The sequence below is a fragment of the Armigeres subalbatus genome, chromosome 3 (assembly GCF_024139115.2).
Source record: "Armigeres subalbatus isolate Guangzhou_Male chromosome 3, GZ_Asu_2, whole genome shotgun sequence".
Classification (NCBI taxonomy): Eukaryota; Metazoa; Arthropoda; class Insecta; order Diptera; family Culicidae; genus Armigeres; species Armigeres subalbatus.
In genome coordinates, this window is record NC_085141.1 from 63,668,163 (window position 1) to 63,691,542 (window position 23,380).

General features: G+C 37.5%; 1 protein-coding gene across 5 annotated transcripts in view; it reads right to left on the reverse strand.

Moving 5' to 3' along the window:
• Window positions 1–5,978: 5,978 nt before the first annotated feature.
• Window positions 5,979–23,380, reverse strand: part of LOC134223813 (laminin subunit beta-1) — a 74,598-nt gene continuing 57,196 nt past the window's right edge. For all 5 annotated transcript variants that reach the window (XM_062703018.1, XM_062703017.1, XM_062703020.1 and 2 more), the window contains 8 exons: window positions 21,690–22,654; window positions 21,528–21,624; window positions 20,478–21,451; window positions 20,064–20,416; window positions 19,864–20,005; window positions 19,616–19,804; window positions 6,964–7,108; window positions 5,979–6,890 (listed from right to left, as the gene is read on the reverse strand). In XM_062703018.1, the coding sequence (XP_062559002.1) occupies window positions 6,751–6,890; window positions 6,964–7,108; window positions 19,616–19,804; window positions 19,864–20,005; window positions 20,064–20,416; window positions 20,478–21,451; window positions 21,528–21,624; window positions 21,690–22,654 (3,005 nt within the window). In that variant the 3' untranslated portion in view covers window positions 5,979–6,750. The remainder of the gene's footprint in view (window positions 6,891–6,963; window positions 7,109–19,615; window positions 19,805–19,863; window positions 20,006–20,063; window positions 20,417–20,477; window positions 21,452–21,527; window positions 21,625–21,689; window positions 22,655–23,380) is intronic.

Consider the following 23,380-nt stretch of genomic DNA (forward strand, 5'->3'; position numbering starts at 1 on the left):
GTCAACAGAAAACGCTTTGGCAAATCGATGTAACGATCGACGCGCGGGGAATGGTGATAGGGGAAGTCATTAGCGCTGCAGCAGCAGTTTCGGCGGCAACTTCAGACATCTCGGATAGGTAGTGTGGACACTAACACGGCTTGTAAACGAATATTAATAAAGGCAAAAATCAGCCAACAGTGCGGTACTAACATTTGATGTCCGTGTTAGGGATGCCGGAGCGGGTGTCAATTAAACGAGTGTTCGCGAAATTTTGTACAGTTTTTCGGTTATATGTTTTTAAAATTTAATTTCCTCATAGATGCGATAAATAATCACATGGTTTGTCAATGCCAGTGGCGAGTGCAAGAGTGGCACTAGGCTCCGGCCGTTAATCTAACGCGATTGTGTAAGAGCCAACATGGCGAAAACAAGTTCAAGTTGCGCTCGTGCGTCGTATGTTGTAGCTTCCCTTCAAGAAAACAATCAATAGTCGCTATTGAAACAATGCTACCATTCTCATTGACAATGGATTCGGAAAACTCAATTGTTTCAACGCGCGCTTTCATCTACAGCTGTTCCGCATAGGGATTACCACAGATAACAGATATTGAGGCTGGCATCCCATACGTGTGTAAACATCCGCAACCGTTAATTCAAATGTATTTTAAATTGGAACCGCGTTTGGCAATCGATAGGAGATGGCGCAAGGATCATTGTTATTGAAAACGCAGCCCGATTGCAGCTGTCAAATGCATTGGCTGCGTTCGACGGTTGTAATTCAGCTGCATCCTTAGGTACTGCCGCAATCAGTTGAGTAGATGGCAGTAGTGGGCCAACGTATATCAATTCAAAAGTTTACACAGGATTTTCAATAAAATTTGTTCTAGCTTCAATATCTGTTATCTGTGGGATTACTATTCCGCAAATTTGGTCCCCCAATATAGCCATTCCCAGGGCTGACGAGTGAAAATGCGTTGAAGGTTTCAGTAAACTTTGACTTTCGTCTATGAAATCCGCCAAATATCTGTACTGGGTCAGATTACGTTAAGCCATTGTTTGTCAGTCAAACCATCCGCTCAGAAGACACAGTTTATCAACAATCGATCTCGGCTAGAACGCGGTGGTGTTTCGAAGTGGTGCAATATTGCTTGACCGGGCAGTCGAACTTATTGTTGCATTATTACGAACATGTTAATATCTTTCAGATGGAACACATAATTGGAAGTAGTTCCATACCAGTACTAGTCAAGTGCAGTCCCATTCGGGGATTAGTTTGGAGCGCATCGATACGCTAGTTAGTTGGTTGCAACTATGTGTTCTTTCGCGAATGGCGGTATAGTACATTTAGTAAACAAGCTTGGATTCGAGTGTACCGTCTTAGTCAGTTTAGTTTACTTTGAATAATTACCGACATATGTCTGGACTGGAATCCGATCACGTAAAGCTACCATCCGCTCAGATGGCCACCAATGGTCCCATCAATGAGATGGCCGTGAAAACCGTGTCATTACAATGACCCCTAACATGTTTATCACGTTCAGATGGAATAAATGCAGTATATTGAGCTTTTTGAACGATTCACAGGCTTTTTACAAATTGAACAAAAATGCTAGTGTTACAAATATGCGATCATGGGCAGGCTGCTCTCTCGCAAGCAGGCGCACATTCAACGTATATAATAAGCCATTTTATAGAAAGCTCAAATGACTGGAGACCTAACACTAATATTTACATTTTACAAGGAACATTTGCGAAAAGGGAATGAAATGATGATGATGATGACGAAATGATGATGGTTTGCATTTAAACTTACCAAAACAAAAACCGAGCCGTTCACTCAAAATTTCGATCAGCTTTTCGAGTCTGTCTCATAAAATGGCTTATTGCTGTATGTGTGCTTTCCCATTCGCGAAGTCGAAGCAAAATTCTTCACACAAACAATGACAGTTCTTTATGGGTTTTTACAGTAGAGCAACAGAGAGGAGGAGATGGCGGCCATGTTTCACTCAAACTCTGACAGATAGCAATGGGATTTCTCATAGGAGAGAAGAGCAGAATTTGCTTCGACTTCGCGAATTGCATCATTCGGCATTAGTACACTTTACGTAAGCTTTGAAGTCGTTTTGTCATTTGCTTAAAACAAAACCCTTCTACCCCGCAATGTCTGGCCGTGGCAAATGAGGAAAAGGTGAAGTCCCGTGCCAATCGCCAATACCTAGCTAGATAATAGCCAAATCGCATCTTCCATATGGATGTTAAAAAAATGAAATATACATTGAAATATGATGGATCTTGTTGAAATTTGTCTGAATTGTTTATCATTTGATAGATTTCCGTATACCTAACGATTTAATTTAATTGATGCATTGTTTAGTTTCGTGCAATCAGCTCATGTAAAATCCTAATGGTACTGTTATACGGGTACTTAAAATATGGGACGCTCATGACTTGGTATTTTTTTTTTCACTTATCGACATAAAAACTCGCAGGTTATCATTTATGGAAGTACATTAGAAATGAGCATTATTCATTGGGTAAACTCAAAAGTATTTCATCATCAAATGTGAGTGGAGGCAGCTGCAGTTCCCTGTTAAGATAGCTGATGGCTTGTAAATGAATATAATTAAAGGCAGTAATCTGGCAACAGCGCGATATTATATTTTGAAGTCTTTGTTAGGCATGTATCCTGATGCGATTAATAATCACGTAGTTTGTCAGTGGTGATGGCGAAAATTGCACTACATATCATTCGTAACCAAACGCGCTAAGAGCCAATGCGGTGAAAACAAGATCAAATAACCATTCTGCACGGACACAAAACTATTCACATTGATTTGAAAATATCGTTTGTTATTTTCAAATAAAGAATTATTTTTAAGTTTACCTTGCATATTATTATTTCGGCAAGAATTGTCTTGCTGATTTTAACAAAAGAATATAATTGTTTTAACTATTAGGTCAAATTGAGCTTTCCTGAAAAGCTCAAAAGATAAATACAGAGAATACTTTTAATCAGGGATTGAACTTATCATTTCATTATCATTTAGTATTCAGCCAATAACTCATGCCAGAGGCAGAATTCCGGAAAGTATTGTATGGCGGACTGAATACAGCACAACTGCAAAGCAGAAAAAAGGGAAGAATTCGAACATTTACTAGCGCCTGTATCTTTCGGTTTGAGATTATTAACGATCAACTATTGAAATTTTCAATTCTTGTCAAAGCGAATAAAAATTTCATATATAACCAATCCCGTGCATTCCTAACACGGACATCAAAATGCAGTATTCCACGAGCCTTCGGGTCCACCACAATATTTTCTTTGTGTATAAAAGAAGCTGTGCCTTCGGTGTGGAGGTCCACCGTTTGGTCGGGATAAAAACCTTACATGAACGCTTTGGTAAATGTAAAAAAAAAGTCCGTTGCTGGCATTCGGCTCCAATTAGGGCGCCAGTTCCAATCTAGGTTATCAAATTTCAATGTAAATATTAGTGTACATAGTAGTTATGTTATCAAGTTTTAAAATACACTAGCGCATCCCAAAGGCCGTCATGATAAATCGAAACTATAATTTTTAAAAATGTCAAATCACATTGATGACATTTAAACATCGAAGTTGGAGGGCCAAGCCGGCCGATTACTTTTTATGTAAAATAATAATTGTAGAACAAATGTTGAAATATAGAAGAATTTTACTACTACAGTCAAACCTCCATGAGTTGATGTTCCATGACTCGATATCGACTCATGGAAGCAAATTATGCCATATTAAAAAATATTTTCTGGGCTACTCTGATGGTCCCTTCAAACAGGATTCCCAAGGATTTCCTATTCCACATCTCGATATTTCCATGAGTCGATGGTCTCTTCAATATATCGACTCATGGAGGTTTGACTGTACTGCCATGTAGAGATGTCATAAAATCTCGATTTATCGATTACTCTCGATTCTTGACGATTATTGAATCGATTCATCGTTGAGTAGTAATCGATTCGAAATTAATCGATTATCACAACGATGAATCGATTAATCGAAGTAATCGACATCTATGAGTTGTCGTAAAATCCCGATTAATCGATTAGTAACTAATCGATTACTCCCGATTCGATTATTGAATCGATTAATCGTTGGGAAGTAATCGATGCAGTGGTGTCGGTTGCGATTGATGCGATCGCCCATCGCATCGCTCGGAGCTCACGGCTAGAGGCCGACGATGGCTGGAGCTGCGATGGCAATGGTGGTGATGTTGAGATGTCGCAAAATAATCGATTGCTTCGAGTAATCGATTTATCGTTGTGATAATCGAATAATTTTGAATCGATTATTGTCCAACGATTAATCAATTCATTAATCGACACGAATCGAGAATAATCGATTAGTTATTAATCGATTATTCGGGATTTTACGACATCTCTAGGTGGATGAAGAAGAATAAAATTAGCCCAGAGATATTTGGTGATCCACGGAAAGTTATTGGTTTCATAATTCACATCAATCTGGGATGGGGACCAGCTCGAAGTGAACCATATTGTTAATATAATATATTTGATGAAATAGAAAACGGTACAATTTCCTTGAAAAATCTAAAAAATTCTAAAAATTTGATTTTTAGAATTTTCAAACTTTAAATACTATCATCAATAAGAAATCTATAAATGCCCTACATTCGCTTGAGTAAATAAGGGCCTTAATAGTTAGAAACAAAGCAATTTTGATTATGTTCTTAATTATTGGTTTTATTCCCATAAGTTTTGAAAAAAAATTGCTAATAATTCTACACAGCATAGCAGTAGTTGTTTCTAATATCAATACCTAAATACGTTACGTTTATATAAGTCCTACGTCTTCTCGCGGTTATGTTTAAAATATAACCCATTACTCGTTTTTTGATATTTGGAAGCTTTTATATCTTAGCTTTTAAAGCTTCTAAATGAACAACAATACTGGATTGTTGAAATAATAATATAACTTTTTTTTCTGCATGTGGTCAAATAGCATTCGTCCAAAAGATCTTAATAGTCTGTTCAGATTATGAGCTTTCTTACGTGATCACCTTAGATGAGTGTACTTTACTTTGAGTGTACTATGGCATCAAGATACTCTTTATAATGTAATAAAGCTCGTTATCTGAGCAGACATTAATAAATTATGTCCAATAGGGCACTGCACGGGCTGCTTTGTCTCTTTGTCTGCTTTGACACTGCACGGAAAAATCTCTTTCTCTTTCGTTCTTCATAAATTTTGACGTTTACTGGCCTTGTTGTTTTCTAATTTCTTTGCAGCGAGAAAGAGACATATCAGTCCGTGCAGTGCCCTATTGTGATGTTATCAAAATCGTGTAGGGTTAGACACCCATAAATCGCCCTGACCTCAGTTTTCGCCCATCTAATTTGTTATGAGAAAATTATATACGGAGCACTGAATCCCTACCCGCGACATCTGGATTTGGTTCTAAACTGTAAACAACAGTGTTAATTCTCTACCACCTTTTTGTTATGGCGAGGCAATTTTTATGCACACTTTTGTTTTCGATATTTTATTCAAATTAAACACTCAATCATGCAGCAATATAACAATGTGATATGCTTGAGATACCTGCTTGATTAAAAGGACTCGAAAAAGAATTTATTTGCAGTAACTAACCGAATATAAAAATGTTCACGTTAACGATTGCGCCCTAATTGCCGTCGAAATACGTATCTGCAAAGATATCGAAAATAATTGGTGGAATTAAATGGAGAGTACTTAACTCGTCTTAGACTGTTAATTTGTTAAATTTATTTCTTGAAAACTAGTATGTAGTTGAAAGCAGTTAGGGTTCAATATTCTCATAATTTTCTGATAATTGTATTAAAAACTTGAACTTTTTTCAACAACTAATAAGCAAATCATCAATTCTTTAAAACCTTTTTTTACGCATGAGGCACAAACGGCACGAAGTGGATTGGAAAGGGTTTTTGAATATGGTGATGTGATATGATGGTATTAAAACTGGTTTACACTAAGAAAATTAGATTTTAATTTTCAAACGAGGTTACATATGATTAGCAATAGAAATGTTTAATGTTTATTACTATGCGATTGTTTCTTGTTAACTTCGCCTACTATCTAAGAATTTATAACTACCGGCAGAACTTGTTCCCAAAAAAAGGATTGTTGTTTTTTTTTATTTCTTCTATCTTAAACCGTATAAAAATGGGTCGACGTTTTATTTCTGATCTGTTTTGAGGATTTTTTTCCTCAGTACATTGTTTCACATTTGGAAGATTTTTTACGATGTTCCACCCACTGGTTATAGGTATGGCATTTTTTCGCATATTGATAATGTGCTTTTTTGTTATTTTACACGGGTTTTGATTATTTGAAGGGTGGATTAATACGATTGCTGTTAACTACACATTTATATACTTGAACAAAAGTAAATTTATGTGAAAGCGATCTAGTCTATCATGTTACTTATTTGGCACATTGATTTTGTTGTTTAATTGTTTGAATGTTTGTTGGTGCAGTGTTAAACATTAGTATTGAGATAATTGAAATACATGTTTTGAAAATATACCTTCGTTTTGAAATTAAACATATGTTTTGCAGATTTTTTGAAATCTCTTTGTTTCTTTGATTTTTTTCGTAAGGTGTAACTTACAATTTCTAAAGCAGAACGAATAAAGGCTGATAGTTACTGCGTACACTTAGTAATATTTTCATCAAAATTTCTGAACACAATTTTTATTCCTTTAAGTTAAACTTGAAAAGTTTGTCACATTCATTTACGTCGTACACGTTCGGTAGCGATTGGCTTCGCCTTGAATCTTGTTCAGCGATGTATTGATTTGCTCGGTTAAGCTCTGGATGTGCGTCTCCAGGGAACCTAGCTCGTTCTGGTTAGATTCGTAAGTTTTGTACAGCTCTAGATGCAGAAAATTCAAAGAAAAGTGTTAAACGACGTCAAGGGTATTGATAATACATTTTTTATGACATACCTTGAAGTTTTTTAAGCTGATTAGTTGTTTCAACGGTGATCTTGGACGCCCGATTCAGAAGATTCTGAGCCCGTTCTCGTGCACTTTCAGAAGCATTAGATCTTGCCGTAAGCGTTGCGTTGGCGGATTTGTAGTTGTCTTTCAGCTGTAATGATAATAAAGGGCAATCGTTTAGTGTATCTATATTTGCATGATGGTAAGAAAAAATCGTAAACTTTCTCTATACTGTCAGTGCAGATGCCATTGGGCCGAACTTTGTATTTTGACGAACAGGTTTAGACCTTGTCCCAATTTCCGAACTGTTAAAAATGGTCGTCCTATAATTAATGATTACCCTGGCAAAACATTCGTTATACTTATTAAAAATGGCTGTCAGAAAGAACTCTTTGTTTACACATTAAATTAATGTCGACGATTCGTATACTTTTCTCTATGTAACCCAGCGGAAGAATATTGAAATTCGTAATACCCTTATTGCAAGACACTCTTACCAACCGGTGGGGTAAGAGTACGTAATTTTCCAATCATGGTGTGGTGGATTTATGGTAGGAATTAAAGCATATCACTAGAATATTCGGATCAAAATGATTTTGAACGAAAATTACGGATTTTTATTTCCAGCTGATCGATTTTAACTCTAACATCCTGTAAACAAGCTCTGTGAACTGTCAAATAATTGAGGTTAAGTCAAGATCTTGCATTGGTCTATATACACAACTGCAATGTTTAGACTGCAACGCGACAAGCAAAGAGAATTGAATATGCGCATAGGTGTCGGCTAACTGGTCGAATGTATTTGGTTGAGGCTACCATTGTTTCACGCGCTAACAAAATCAAGTTAAATAGTTTTGGTTTAACGGGCTTGGTGGCTACCGCTTCTGCTTCATACGCAGAAGGTCGTGGGTTCCATCCCAGGCCCGTTCCATTCTCCTACTTTGTAACTTTTCCTAAACTACTCATCATGTTCTAGCAATCGTCCATACCCTTTCCAACTTCTACTAACTATTCTAACATTCTGTTCCCGTTCCATTCTCCTACTTTGTAACTTTTCCTAAACTACTCATCATGTTCTAGCAATCGTCCATACCCTTTCCAACTTCTACTAACTATTCTAACATTCTGTTCCCGTTCCATTCTCCTACTTTGTAACTTTTCCTAAACTACTCATCATGTTCTAGCAATCGTCCATACCCTTTCCAACTTCTACTAACTATTCTAACATTCTGTTAGAATTGAAAATGAACGGAATGCTAGTTTCCTATGAATAATCAATTCATTTACTATGTTCTGAAAACTCAGATTTGAATATGTACACTATGTGGAAGATTAAAAGACAGTTCCATTATGTCGAAAAGGTTATGGGCCCGGTACGATTCCACTGCGCATCTTCCATCTACAGCGAGGTGTCGCACACTACCTGATATTCCAAATCTAGCAACTGTCTAAATCGTGTACATATTAAAACAATCAAGTCGATTTCAACCGACAGCGAACGCGTCTTTTTGGAGTTGGCGAACATGTGTTCCAAAAAGCGCACTCTCCCGATACAAACCTTAACATTATTTGCTCCTTCCGAAAAAAAGGGTTTAAATTAAAATTAAACTGAGTTTTAATTTAAACTCTGTTTTATCTGGTCTTATTAAAATATGAACTTTACCATTGAACATTAAATTAAATCCTATGCGAAACAAAAAAATCAGGTTCTTTTAAACATCGATACAAAATTCATCCCGAATCTCGAGAAAGCGAAAATGTCCGGGAACTGGAAGCTCTTCCGAAAACCAATTGCCCGAATTCCAAATAGCAATAGCAAATCTTCGACAATAACATTTTCGCGGAAATAAAATTTCCCCAAAATGACTTAGACGAAAATGATATTTTCTCGAAAATGGAACTTCCCCAAAAATTACATATCCCTGAAGGAAGCGGACCATTGGCATAAAGCCAATTGCAGGGCTGTTACAAACTAATCAAATTCTAATCCGCGGCTAATGAAATGAAATCCGCGACTTCAAAATCAAACAAAAATAACGCGACAAACAAAAATAACGTAGAAACACATTTCAATGCAAAATTCTTTTGCTTTTGATCTTTTAAAAACAAAAAATGAAAATGAAATAATTTATACTGGATTAGAAATGAATGGATTAGAAATGAATGAATCCTTGCATTACTAATCGAACAACTTGATTGTTTTCAAAAGTTTCACAATTTTTACGCAAAATTGAATATATAGGCATTTCAATGAAACCATAAACATGTGCCAAATATTGCTTTTTGTTTTTTATTGTTGTTAAAAGAATTTGATGTTGGAAGCTGCAGAATTTGATGGAGCTCTTCAGCTACCATGGGATGTCAAAGTTTAGAAATCTAAATTTCACTGAAAATAAAATACATGTCGATTCATATCAGATGATAAAACTCGTGATTAGGCTATTTTATATTTAAGCAGAACTGACTTTCAAATTCAGCCAAAATACTTGACGGCTATTTGACAGTCAATTGAAGGGTTTGGAGGCCTGCAATTGAATTAATTTGATTCTAGCATGATAAGGACAGTTGGCGACTCCGAACTATTGGTAGAACCAAAGTGGGGAGCCGTCAGCGTGGAATCTACACACTCGAATAGACATCGATACGAGGTTCAAAGTAAGTTGTTCAGATGGCGTTGGGTCACACATAAATCACAAATTGGTGAATGACAATCTTGAAGAGCAATAATTTAAAATGTGTTAACTATTTAGAAACCCAGAGGACCAGAATCCGTAAGAACTTTTTCTAAACTGATTCCCTAGACAGGTCCTAAAATCCTACCCAACAAAGCTTGAAGAACTCTCTGCTATTTATCAGAGGCAGGCAGAAATGATTATGAGGTCTACAGAATGTTTAAACTAATTGGTCAATATACGGTGTGCTGTCCACGTTCATGTTGGAGCAGAAGGAAATATATGAGTTGCGCAATTCTGCTACGCATGTGTGATACATAACATTAACGAAAAAACACTAAATTTGAAAAAGAAAGTTGCCATCCAACTATCAATAAGATACCTGAATAGTGGCAATTTGATAGTAATTGGCCATAATGGCAATTTGAAAGTAATTTACGTTATAATTCTTGCTTCAAAATATCCAAAGTAGCCCCCGATTTGCCAAAAAAAGACCCTCTAAGATTGAAATTTTTGTTTTCACTGCTCAAAAACACTTCCTTAAATTGATCTTACCTAGTGCGTTGAAATGTTAAATTCTTAGGATTTTGTTTTCAAGATGGTTTTTTTTTTTTTTTGTTAATTATCATGCATTCATCTCTTAGACTAGGTGTTCCGTGTTTTCTTAACACTATCATCCTTATTTGCTATGTTATATTTTTAGTTATTATTAATACATTTCAATTGCCTCTGGCAGTTAGAATTTTTCCTCTGGTTGAATTGAACCATGTAGGAATAACAATGTTTTCAACTTAAACTAATCTTAACCTATTTTATACTAAGGGTACAAGGAGTTAATCGTTGCAATAGAAGATTGCAACGATTTTTGTCTAAAATTGGAAATTATTTTGTTGGACATTTGTTGCAATGTCTCAATATTAGAAATTCTATGAAGTTCATTGGTACTATACCACGGAGGCAACTTCAGAATCATTTTCAGAATTTTATTTTGAATCCTCTGAAGTGCTTTCTTTCTGGTATTGCAGCAACTAGTCCATATTGGCACAGCATACAACATGGCAGGTCTAAAAATTTGTTTGTAAATCAAAAGTTTGTTCTTAAGACAAAGTTTTGATTTTCTGTTTATAAGTGGATATAGACACTTAATATATTTGTTACATTTGGCTTGAAGGCCTTCAATGTGATTTTTAAAAGTTAATTTTTGGTCCAGCAGAAGACCTAAATATTTGGCTTCGCTAGACCAATTAATTGGAACCCCATTCATAGTGACAATATGTCTGCTAGAAGGTTTTAAATAAGAAGCTCTCGGCTTATGTGGGAAAATTATAAGCTGAGTTTTGGAAGCATTCGGGGAAATTTTCCATTTTTGCAAGTAAGTGGAGAAAATATCCAAACTTTTTTGCAATCTACTACAAATGACACGAAGGCTACGCCCTTTGGCTGAGAGACCTGTGTCATCTGCAAACAAAGATTTTTGACACCCTGGTGGTAAATCAGGTAAGTCAGAAGTAAAAATGTTATACAAAATGGGCCCCAGTATGCTGCCTTGGGAACACCAGCTCTTACAGGTAATCTATCAGATTTAGAATTCTGATAGTTTACCTGCAGTGAGCGATCTGATAAATAATTTTGGATCAGTTTAATAATGTACAGAGGAAAATTAAAATTCATCAATTTTACAATCAAACCTTCATGCCAAACACTGTCAAATGCTTTCTCTATATCAAGAAGAGCAACTCCAGTCGAATATCTTTCAGATTTGTTGAGCCGAATTAAGTTCGTAACTCTTAATAACTGATGAGTGGTTGAATGCCCATGGCGAAAACCAAATTGCTCATCAGCAAAAATAGAATTGTCATTAATATGAACCATCATTCTATTTAAAATAATCTTTTCAAACAGTTTGCTTATTGAAGAAAGCAAACTGATTGGGCGATAACTAGAAGCCTCAGCTGGATTTTTGTCCGGCTTCAAAATTGGAACAACTTTGGCGTTTTTCCATTTATCTGGGAAGTATGTCAATTGAAAACATTTGTTAAATAAATTAACCAAAAAGAATAAAGAGCTCTCAGGAAGTTTTTTGATAAGTATGTAGAAAATACCATCATCACCCGGGGCTTTCATATTTTTAAATTTTCTAGTAATAGATCTCACTTCATCCAAATTAGTTCCCAACGAAGGGTCAAAAACATTATCTTGGTTGAGAATGTCTTCGAAGCTTCGTGTAACCTGATCCTCAATTGGACTAGTGAGACCTAGACTAAAATTATGGGCACTCTCGAACTGCTGAGCAAGTTTTTGAGCCTTTTCGCCATTTGTTAATAAAATTTTATTTCCCTCTTTAAGCGCTGGAATTGGCTTTTGAGGTTTTTTAAGAATTTTCGTTAATTTCCAAAAGGGTTTCAAACTGGGATCCAGCCTCGAGACATTATTCTCAAAATTGGTATTTCTCAGAATAGCGAAACGTTTTTTAATTTCATTTTGCAAATCTCGCCAAATAACTTTCAACGCGGGATCGCGAGTTCTTTGGTATTGCCTACGCCTCACATTTTTAAGACGGATCAGTAGCTGAAGATCGTCGTCAATAATAATGGAGTTGAATTTAATTTCACATTTAGGAATTGCAATGCCTCTGGCTTCGACAATTAAATTTGTCAAAGATACGAGAGCATTATCTATATCACTTTTGGTATCGAGAGGAATATCAACATCAAAATTCCTATCGATATACGTTTTATATAAATCCCAATCAGCCCTATGATAATTGAAAGTAGAGCTGATTGGATTATAAATGGCTTCTTGTGTAATTTCAAATGTCACAGGAAGGTGATCAGAGTCAAAGTCAGCATGAGTTACCAATTGGCCACACAGCTGACTTGAATCCGTTAAAACCAAATCAATTGTCGAAGGATTTCGAGTGGATGAAAAACAAGTTGGGCCATTGGGATATTGAATAGGGTATCTGTTCCTATATCAATAACAATAAGCCAATGCGCATATGAAATGCATTTATTTCTCACCCAATAATCGAGAAACATGAGAATAATTATGCTCGGCTCACGTCATTTTTAATTGAAAACAATTTGGTAACTTCAAAAATGAAATTATTATCACATTATAGAAGTATTTAGCTAAAAAACATCATCACTGCCATGCACCTATTTCAATAACATTCAAAAACAGTTAATCCTATGCCTGTACCTATATCAATAATACTGTTTCCAACATAAAATACGCACACTATCATTCGTGTGTATACGTAACGATATGATTGCAGTGATGCCGAATTGTTCAATGTTTTGTATTTGAGTTGAAATATAATTACAAAATTCCAGTTTTTGTTGTAGTTTTCCAACTTATCAGTTTTATTTTATGTTTGTCATAGCTTAGCTCTTCGATATACCTTGTTTTACAAACATAAGAGTTGAATTTCACAATGAAAGTTCATTCAAGCATTTTTGGAATGAAAATCTAGGTCGGCAACCCTTGCAGATGCTGCAAGCCATGTAAATAGTTTGGAATACGCACAAGAATAATTTAGACGTTGTTCGAAATAAACCTATATCAAACTATAGGAAATCGGAATGGTTTTTCAAATATGATTATATTTATAGTGAAAATGTGATGTGCTCTATGTGTTGTGAAGTGAATTTTGAAAGGATACATTTGTTTCAGCTTGAAATTGAGTGGAAAAGAACGGCGTGAAGAAAGATGAATCTGCTAGTAGCAATCGAGCAGTGCATCAAATCAACAGTAGGAAAATGAAAATAAATGTGTTTTATAATTTTGTTTTTAATAATTTGAGTCTTGTGAACTAAAACATTACTCAAACGAAATTTTAAATAATATTCCAAACATTGGAGAAGGTGGTCTATTCATTATTGTGTACATACGTTGTGAGGAATTGTTTTCAAATTGATTTTTTATTTGGTTTATCGACGGTTGGGATTAATATACGGGCTGTTATTAATATGGGAACAGATACCCTAGTATAATATCCCGCAAAACAATCTTCAAATAAAATGTTGCCGTTGGAATTGCTTTGAGCATTGTTCCATGAACGGTGTTTGGCATTGAAGTCACCAATTACGAAGAATTTTGATTTGTTGCGAGTCAGAATTTGAAGATCAGCTTTCAACAAATTCTTTTGCTGCCCATTGCATTGAAAAGTCAAATAGGCTGCAATGAAGGAAAATTGATTAAAATTTGTTTCAACAGAAACTCCCAAGGTTTCAAAAACTTTGGTTTCAAACGAAGAAAATAATTTATGTTTGATACGTCTATTAATGACAATGGCGACCCCACCACAGGCGCTGTCAAGACGATCATTTCTGTAGATAAAATAATTTGGATCTCGTTTAATGGAGAGTCCTGGTTTCAAATAGGTTTCAGTTATAATGGCAATATGCACATTATAAACTGTTAGGAAGTTGAATAATTAATCTTCCTTACCCTTTAGAGAGCGGGCATTCCAATTTAGAACTTTCACACAATTATTTAGATCCATTAAAACGGAGTCCGATAACAATTTTTTGTGTGTACTTTACACCAACCTGAACAGCTTCTGGTATGGTATTTGCTTTGAACATTGCATCAATCATGTGATGCAATTGTTCAGTTAAAAAATCAAAATCGGAAGCAGTCATGCTACCTGAATCGGCAACATGACCGTTATTTTCCGTTGGGACATGGGTATAAACCTCATTTTGAGAAGAGAAATTTTGTCTACCAGCAGCGATGTTTGCATACGTAGGTACATTGGAAAAATTGGAATTTACTGAAGTGCTTGCTACCCGTTGACGAGCGGCAAAATTTGTTCGTGAATTGTGGTGGGTATGAATAGCTCGACCGGTAACCGGTTTCGAAATTTGAGCGTTTGAAAAATTTCTACCCGTCGAATCTGGGATCCGATTGGAATTTTCCGTCATCAATTTTGCACGGGAATTCAAAACTTTTTTGCGTGAAGGGCATTCCCAGAAATTGGATTTATGATTGCCCCCACAATTTGCGCACTTAAATTTATTGGAATCTTCTCTCACAGGACATGCGTCCTTGGCGTGAGAGGTTCCACCACAAATCATGCATTTAGCATCCATGTGACAATGTTTGGTTCCATGACCCCACTTTGGCACTTACGGCACTGGGTGGGGTTTTGGAAATTTCCCCCAGGCCTGCGGAAATGTTCCCATGTAACACGGACATGGGACATAATACAGGCCTTTTCCAAACTTTTCATATTATTTAGTTCACTTTTGTTAAAATGAACTAAATAAAATTCTTGAGAAATGCCCCTCTGGGAAGTACCAGAGTGGGATTTCTTTTTCATCTTAATTACTTGGACTGGTGAAAATCCAAGTAATTCAGAAATTTCAATTTTAATCTCATCCAATGATTTATCATCACTGGGAAGACCTTTCAAGACGACTTTGAACAATCGATCAGTTTTGTCGTCGTATGTGAAGAATTTATGGCGCTTCTCAGTAAAATACTTAAGAAGACGTTTGCGATCGTCAAAGGATCCCGGCAAAACGCGGCAGTCACCCTTCCTAGCAATCTGAAATGAAACCTTGATCCCCTGAAGGTTACTCAAAATCTCATTCCGGAAGCCTGAAAACTCGGCAACAGATACCACAATTGGCGGAATCCTTTGCTTTTTCACATGAATCGAATCACCTGGGCTAGAGGTATATTCGATTTGCTCAATTTCATCATTAATTAAATCGAACTGATTGCTCAGTTCGATTGGAGAAGAATTATTTCCGATATTAGAGTTAGAAGGAATATCTGAATTCTCCAGCTTCCTTCTATTTTTTCCGCGCTTTGGCAGGACGGTCTTGAAACCTTGTTTCTTTGAAGGAAGTGGAGAATTCAGAGACTCCCCCTTCCTCTTGTTTTTATTAATGCTCATTGCTGAGCGTGGAGACGTGACCTTCTAAGAGGTTTTTTCCCAGAACGGTGTCCCTGCAGGATTACCACCGCTTGTCGGAATTTTACTTCCGCAAACGGGTCCAACGTAAAACGAAGGCACGGGTCCTTGCAAAGATCGTGACGGGAACAGTGGGTACAAATAGTCAAGATTGTTTATTCTTGCCGATTTTCCACCACATACACAGTTTGAAAATTTTCATCCTTTATTGCAATATTTGAATTGTCAATGTTATGGAACTGATTCTTTATTTTCTATGTTATAAAACTAGATAAATATGTTGGATTAAACAAAATTCTCAAATATATTAAAATTACAAAAAAATCTTCCAGAACTCCAGATTTTTTTTAACAAAATTATTCAAAAATAGTTCGAAAGTTGTTCAAGTTCACCCACAGTCTTCTCATGAGTACCTCTTAGAAATCGGTTTTCAAAAACGAATCATCTGAAATTATTTTATCATAATTTCAAACTTTTGAAGATATTTAGCAATAAGTTGCAATAGAAACTATTGAGAATGCCTTGCTCTTCGAGTTCCTCGAGAAATTTTCTCAGGAAAATTTATTTCCTGGTTCAGGCCCAGGATGAAGATCTTTAAATTCATGGTGTGATGGTATAAGTAGTGGATTGGGCGTTCAAAAATCCTAAGTAACCATGGAGCTATATATGCTAACAAATAATACAGCCATTAAAGTTGACTTGAAGTGGAAAAGGCCCTTTTACGACCGAAATAATGCTTCATTACTTTGACATGTTGAAATAAAACATAAGTAATGCATCGCTGCATTCGTAATGCTGAACTACTGTATTGTTGCTTGACAGTTGATGAATAAATGCATCTACATTGTTGTTTGAATGTTTAGGATTTGGTGATAGTTCAATTTCCCGATTGGTACAGTTTTATGATTTCCCGCATTTTTCCCGGCCGGGTCCAGTTCCCGTTTTTCCCGCTTTTCTCGGTTTTCCCGACTGGATGGACACCCTGCAAATGACAAGTGACATTTAAGAAAATAAATCCACTCTCAAGCCTCAGATGTTATATTTAGATCTAGTACCTTCGGTTAAAAATATAGGACCACTCAAGTATGGGTTTATCAAAAATTATGAAGTTATTTAAGCTTCTAAAAAAATAGACAAATTAGTCAAATGACATGCAGATGACCTTTTACAACACTAGGCATAAGCAAACAAAAAACGAGGAATTTTGGATCGCGAAATTACAGAAACGTTTTTCACCGAAAACATATTTAGCCAAGCAATGCTGGTAATTGAGCTATAACAGTACAAAAGACCAGATTAGCAAATAGTTGGAATAAGCAGCCGGGAGTACTGGGAATCACTATGGAGCAGGACTGGATGCAGCAGAAGGTCAGAAAGATAAAGAGCCTCTCTATCGCTCAACCGAGTGGACAGCATGCTTCCGGCGTTCCCAGGTGCGAATTTCAAGGCAAGGCGTTTGATCCGGACAATGTCAGTTAAATATACAAAATGTCGTTCCCCAAATTGTACGTACATAATAATAATGCGCGATTTTCGCAACAACATACAACATGTCAAAAATATTAAACACAAAGACAAAGACAACTTTTGAACACAATTCAGCGTTCCGGAAATCCAGAATTACAATATGATCAATTTGTCAGGTCAACAGATGTTTTATCAAATATCGTGTGAATATCAACAAACAATCACACGATAACTAAAATATTATTAGGATATAATGTGTTTGGATCCCAAAGTATTGCTTACTCCTCATACACTTACATAAAAAACATTAGGGAAGATCCATTAATTACGTAACGCAAAAAATGGGCATTTTCAACCCCCCCTCCCCCCTATGTCACACTTTTTGTATGAAACGTCTGAAAATTTTGTATGGATCGTCACACTTTGGCCGACCCCCCCTCCCCCCTCAAAGCGTTACGTAATTTGTGGACGCTCCCTTAGCATTTTAAATTTATCCAATCGTATTCAGAAAATTAAAAAAATTGCAATTTTCGAGAGTATTAATATAAATCCGCAATTTTCGCGACAATTTTTCAAGGAATCGCGATTTTTGCGAATGGAAGAGCAAATCCGCGAAATTCGCGAAAAACGTTAAAATCGCGACATTTGCGATTGTTGTAACAACCCTGCAATTGGCATAAAGCCGTTTGGCATAAAGTCATTCGTCATTTAGCATAAATATGAACAGGTTCTAAAGTGGTGCTCACTTGACATAACGGACGTTGTTTGCCCGAATGGTGTTGGAATAAAGCCACAATGGTGAAATTAACTCCGATCTTCAATACAATTAATATACATAATCCTTTCGTAGAAAAAATGCATTAGCGGGGTATGAAGCAGTGGTAATTATTACCCCTCCATCGGAATCATGATTTGCCCAGTGAAAATCAATGATTAATGTCCACCTAGCATTGGTGGTGCATTTCTCGCGCGTTATAAAAATGAGAAGCACATATAAGAGAGTTCAAATTAGTACTTTAGGGGAATAGATTTTACTATTTGCATAATTTTATATCTATTTGCGGTTGGTACGAGATGTCCCCGTTCTATAGCTTACATGTCGAATCAAGTTAGGAATTGATTTTCACACAATTTCCCAGCAACGCTGCACAGTAGGCTTGACTGATTTTATATTTGACAAGAAAAGTGAGACAGAGCTGACCTACAGATTGGAAGTTCATATGGTGTTTTCACTCATAACACATGAAAAAGAAATCATCTTCACTCTTTAGTTTTGGATTTTTTTTTTCCAAAGAGCTCCATTGAGTCAATATTGGCAGTATTTACTTAGTCAATATTGGCAGTCGATTTTTTTCTTACCAAAAGTTTTTCCTTACCAAAAAACTACATCTTTCTAATTATTACGGAGAAAAAGAAAAATTTGGATAGCTCCGCGGAAATAACGCGCAGAGGACAATCCCCGCATAGAACAAATCATGCATAGTGTGCTTTAAATTGAGCTCAAATTATTAAAGCAAATCAACTGTCATGCAATCCAATCATTTGATGGAGTGCCCATAAACATAAAAAGATCAATTATTAGTTCTATGTCTAGGTTTTGAATTTTATTTTCAGTGATTCAGTTTCTTAGGGAAGCTAATCAATGAAGTATTTTACATAATCTCAACTTCATATCAAATTTGAAATGATGTTTCCATATAGTCACACATCCCAACGCGCTTACACTATTCGTAATAATTGGTTTTACGGCGTCTCATTGAACATGGCCTTCTCTTTCGCCTGAAGGTCTTCGTGTCGGTTCGGTTAAGAGACCCACCCAATACCAAGATTTGAACTAGTGCGTTCTGTGCGAAACACTATCGCTTTAGTTGAGCCAGTTTGCAGGTACATACAGAAACACCCTGCAAAAGGTTACCAGAGCCCGCAGTCAAATCCTGCCACAAATCGCAGTGCTTCTGCTGACCTCTGAGACACATAAAATTTCAAAGCTTTTCAACATTTCATTAAATTATGTGTTTTCTGTTCAGTAAAGCATATTTTCTAGGAATGTCATAATTATAAATATAAACAAAACATCGCAAATCTAGCATTAGCTGCTTTGATCACTAGCCTGGAAAATATTCATTGGAGGCGCTTTGGATTTTCCAGGGTTCCAAATTTTTCTTGCAATGCGTAATAATGATTTTATGTGTGTTACTTCTACGTGAAGTTAAACGATTTACAATGATATGGAAATGCTAATATCATCTTCCAAACTTAGACGTACATGTTCACGATAGAATTAGAGGCGAAAGTATAGAATTGATAGTTCCGTTAGGATACGGCAGGCATGAAGAATAGCCAGTGGAGATATATCAGCTTCCACACTGATATTCTTCACTCCCCCTTCATACGAGAGCTTTTCAGAAGGAAGGTCGTGCGATATGTGCCATCACAAATATTGCTCTCCGCTCGCTTTCAAATCGACTTCTATAAAAACATTCTTCATGCCTGTCGTATCCTAACGGAACTATCAATTCTATACTTTCGCCTCTAATTCTATTTTTCATATCATTGTTACATCTTTCTATCAAATCACGGCTGTTACTCTTACCTGTGTAGCCAAATCGTGAGCATTGTTGGCCGACTCCTTGACGGTCTCTGCTTGTTTGATTATTTCTTCTGCATCTTGATCATTTTGCACGTTACTGACGTGCAGCCTGTTGAGCCGTGCCTTCAATTCATCTACCTTCGAAGCAGTGGCGTTTGCACGCTTGTGAGCATCGTCCGTTTCCTTATCGATCTACCGAAAACGAGTGTCTGCTGTAGTATGTTCTATAATGTGTATGTATAATAAAGTACCTCCTCGAGATCGATTTTGGCCGATTGGATGTCCTCATTGGCACGTTTGATCGACTGCCGAGCTTTCTTTTGAGCATCATCAGCGTCATCCAAAGCCTTAGTCACCTCGATAGCCTCTTCCAACACCTTTTCGGCGCGGTTCCTGAAAATGCACATTTAAAGACCAGTGCAAATGAAAATAAACCCAAAAAGAATCTTACTTTGTAGCAAATGTGTTGTCTTTAAGATCTTCGACAATCTGCAGATCATGTTCTGTACTGCGAATGATCGATTCCACGTTTTCCAAATGTGAGACCGCTTCGTCGATCTGCTCAGCTAACTTTTGAATCTGATCAGGATCTAGCTGCAATGTATAGTCCATAACCTTATCTGCGAGATCTTTAATCTTCTCAGGGGTAGCCGTATTATTATCGATGATGTCGGTCAAAGCCGTAACAACGCTACTGGCTTGATCAATCAGTAATTGTGTATGATTGTAATGCATCTTCGCCTTGTCATGTGCTCGTTTGGCTTTCTTAAATGCTTCCGATGCATTCGTTTTTGCTTGGGACATCTAAATATAGATAGATCTTTTTTAGTTTTAATTAATTTGACGAATCGTCGAATCTACTTACCGATCGCAAAATATCGTCAGCCAGTTCTTCCTTTTCCTTGATAGTCTGCTCGGTCTTTTTAGCATACTGTAGTGCCTTCTCCGATTTTGTTAATGCGCCCTTTTCGCACGTTAATCCACCACATGCATTGCATCCGGCTCCACCGCAGTACTCGTCACAAGGGTCTCCTCGTTTGTCGCAAATTCGTTCGTTCAGATCGGGAATGTTGGCATTCAACATGTCCAGTTCGTTTTGGTACTTCAAAAATGACGCCTCGTTGGTGTCATGTAGATAATCGAAATGTTCCTGTTGCTTCTTAAGTAGAACTTCTGTTCGCTTGCATTGCCTTTCGGCATTATCGTTGAGCTCTTGGATTTCCATGTTGGTTTCACCGAGTAGTGTTACCCGATTCCAAGCATCCCTCGTCAAGTTCAACGCCCCTTCAATGTTTCCTTCCTGCAGTTTGGTCGCATTGTCCTTCAGATAGTCCGACAACTGCTTTACTTCTTCGGTACGCTTTCTTAAATTATCAATCTCAATGTTGGCATAGTTGATTGTTGCGTCCGTATCTTGCAAGCGCTTTTCCGATTCCTCTAGCGCTTGTAGTGAAGTTTTCAAATGTTCTCGAACCAGTGCTATCCGATCATCGATAGTGGTTATTTCGCGGTCAGAAATTGTGTTTGTTAGCAGTCCCTTAATAATGTCGATTTTCTTTCCCATCGAATCGAACTCTTTCTTGTACGCGCCCGTTGCTCCGAGAGTTTTGATGGCCTTGGCCTCTTCGATCGTGCGATTTGTTTCCTCTTTCAAACCGTCCAGTATCATATCCCAGTTGTCAAAACATTCCCCGCATGGTTCGCAATACGGAGCTTCTCCGAGATATCCACGAGCACATTGGTCGCACTTATAGCCGCCGATGCCTGCGTTACAGACGCACTGCCCAGTCTCGCGATTACACTGGTGAGTAGCGGATCCGTATGGATTGCAATCACAAGCTAAAACGAATTGTAAAATCGTTGTCGTTCGACTTAAACCTTACCCTATGTATGGAACTATCATTTGGATACTCACCATGGCAATAAACGTTAGGATTACCCCAGAAATTGGACTCGCATTGATTGCACTGTCGTCCGCCGAAACCTTGCTTACAAGTACATTGCCCATCATACTGAAAAACAGAACAAGGTTCAATATTTCAAAACATTCCAAGTTAATAAATAAAAATCCACTCACAGGATTGCATTGCTCGTTAACTGATCCCACTGGATCGCAACTACACGCCTCACATCCCTCTCCGCTTGCGATCTTCCAGTGGTTCTCGATACACTCCTCGCAATGTTGACCACGCACATTTGCTAAGCACGGGCATTGTCCCGTGAACCGATCGCAATGTTGAACTGTTTGGTTCGTCCCGAGCACATTACAGTCGCAAGAACGGCAATTCTGTTCCAGAGCGTTACCATAAAATCCATTCCGACAGAACTCGCAATGATCGCCCTCTGTATCGTATAAACATTGAAGACATTGCCCTGATTTGGGATCACAATTGCCCGGCTTATTTAGGTCGACGTTTTTGCTACAGTCGCACGATTGACATACCCCTCCTGGCCGTTCAGGATTTCCGAAGTAATTGTCAGCACAGACATCACATTTTGCCCCGGCGTAACCTTCGTCACACAAACAAGCGACATCGTTCGCTTTTGGTTCCAAAAAGCACTCCCTAGCATAAGAGTGTCCAGAAGCAATCGTGTCGGGGCAACGGCAAGGACGGCAACCAATTTCGGAACCCAGCAGTGGGTTTCCGTAATAACCATCCAAGCAGCTATCGCACTTCCAGCCCTGTGTAAAGTCCTGGCACTGGAAGCATTCTCCGGTTTTGGAATTACATGTCGGCGTATGTCCGTTACATTCGCACATCTGACAGTTCGGGAAGTTCCAGAATCCAGGTTGGCACTGATCGCACTCCCGACCGTAGGTATTTGGGTGACAGTTGCACTGGCCGGTCACCAGATCGCAATCGTTGTCCTTCGAACCAATGCTATTACAATCGCATGCTTTACATCCCTCCGGTCCGAATCCGTACGTACCCGGCGCGCATTTGTCACACTGTCGGCCAACAACATTGGTTTTGCACGCACAGTATCCGCCAAATTCCTCGCATTTCTTCGTCGTCGATCCGGTTGGGTTACACTCACATGCTAGAAAAGGAACACAAAGCGGTATTTATATTTGCTTAGCTTTAGAGACTACAAAATTTGCCTTCAAAATTATTATGATAAAAAATTTAGAAATATTTTTGCCATTCTAAATCGAAATACCAAATATGAGAAAGGCAAAAATGAAAATGTAGTGCAGCGATCCTCATCCATTTTGGCGTTTTTATCTGTAGATTGCTTCTCATTCAGTAAAAATAAGCTTTTCTTTTAGTTTGTAGATGGACGAGAGATTATTAATGTTGTCGTCATTAAATAACCCAATGCAGGTGGTTATAGCACTAAGCTTCCACTTAGCTACAAGTTTGTTAAAGGTTTGAGGAAAAATGCACAAAACGGCTGAGGGTCACTGACTTAGGACGTTTATGATGATGAAGGATTTTTTAACTCAGTAAAGAATAACCATGAGGTCATCAAACCAGGTTTTTCAAGCTCTATGTCTCCGATGCTGATATCCTGGCCGTAGGAATAAGGGATCTCGGATAACAGAGTGGTGAAGCAACAGAACAAGAGCAACCGAACATCGACTTGGGACATTATTTTCGCTGTGGTCTCTCTGACCGCCTGTTATTGACTGTATTATGGTTCGGTTTGTTTATTAGATAACGAGCTCTACTCACTACCTACAGCCATGCGTGCTGATTTAGAAAATCGTCTCATGATAAGATACATGATGTAATTAAGTGTGTGCGACTTCAATTGGTTGAAGGT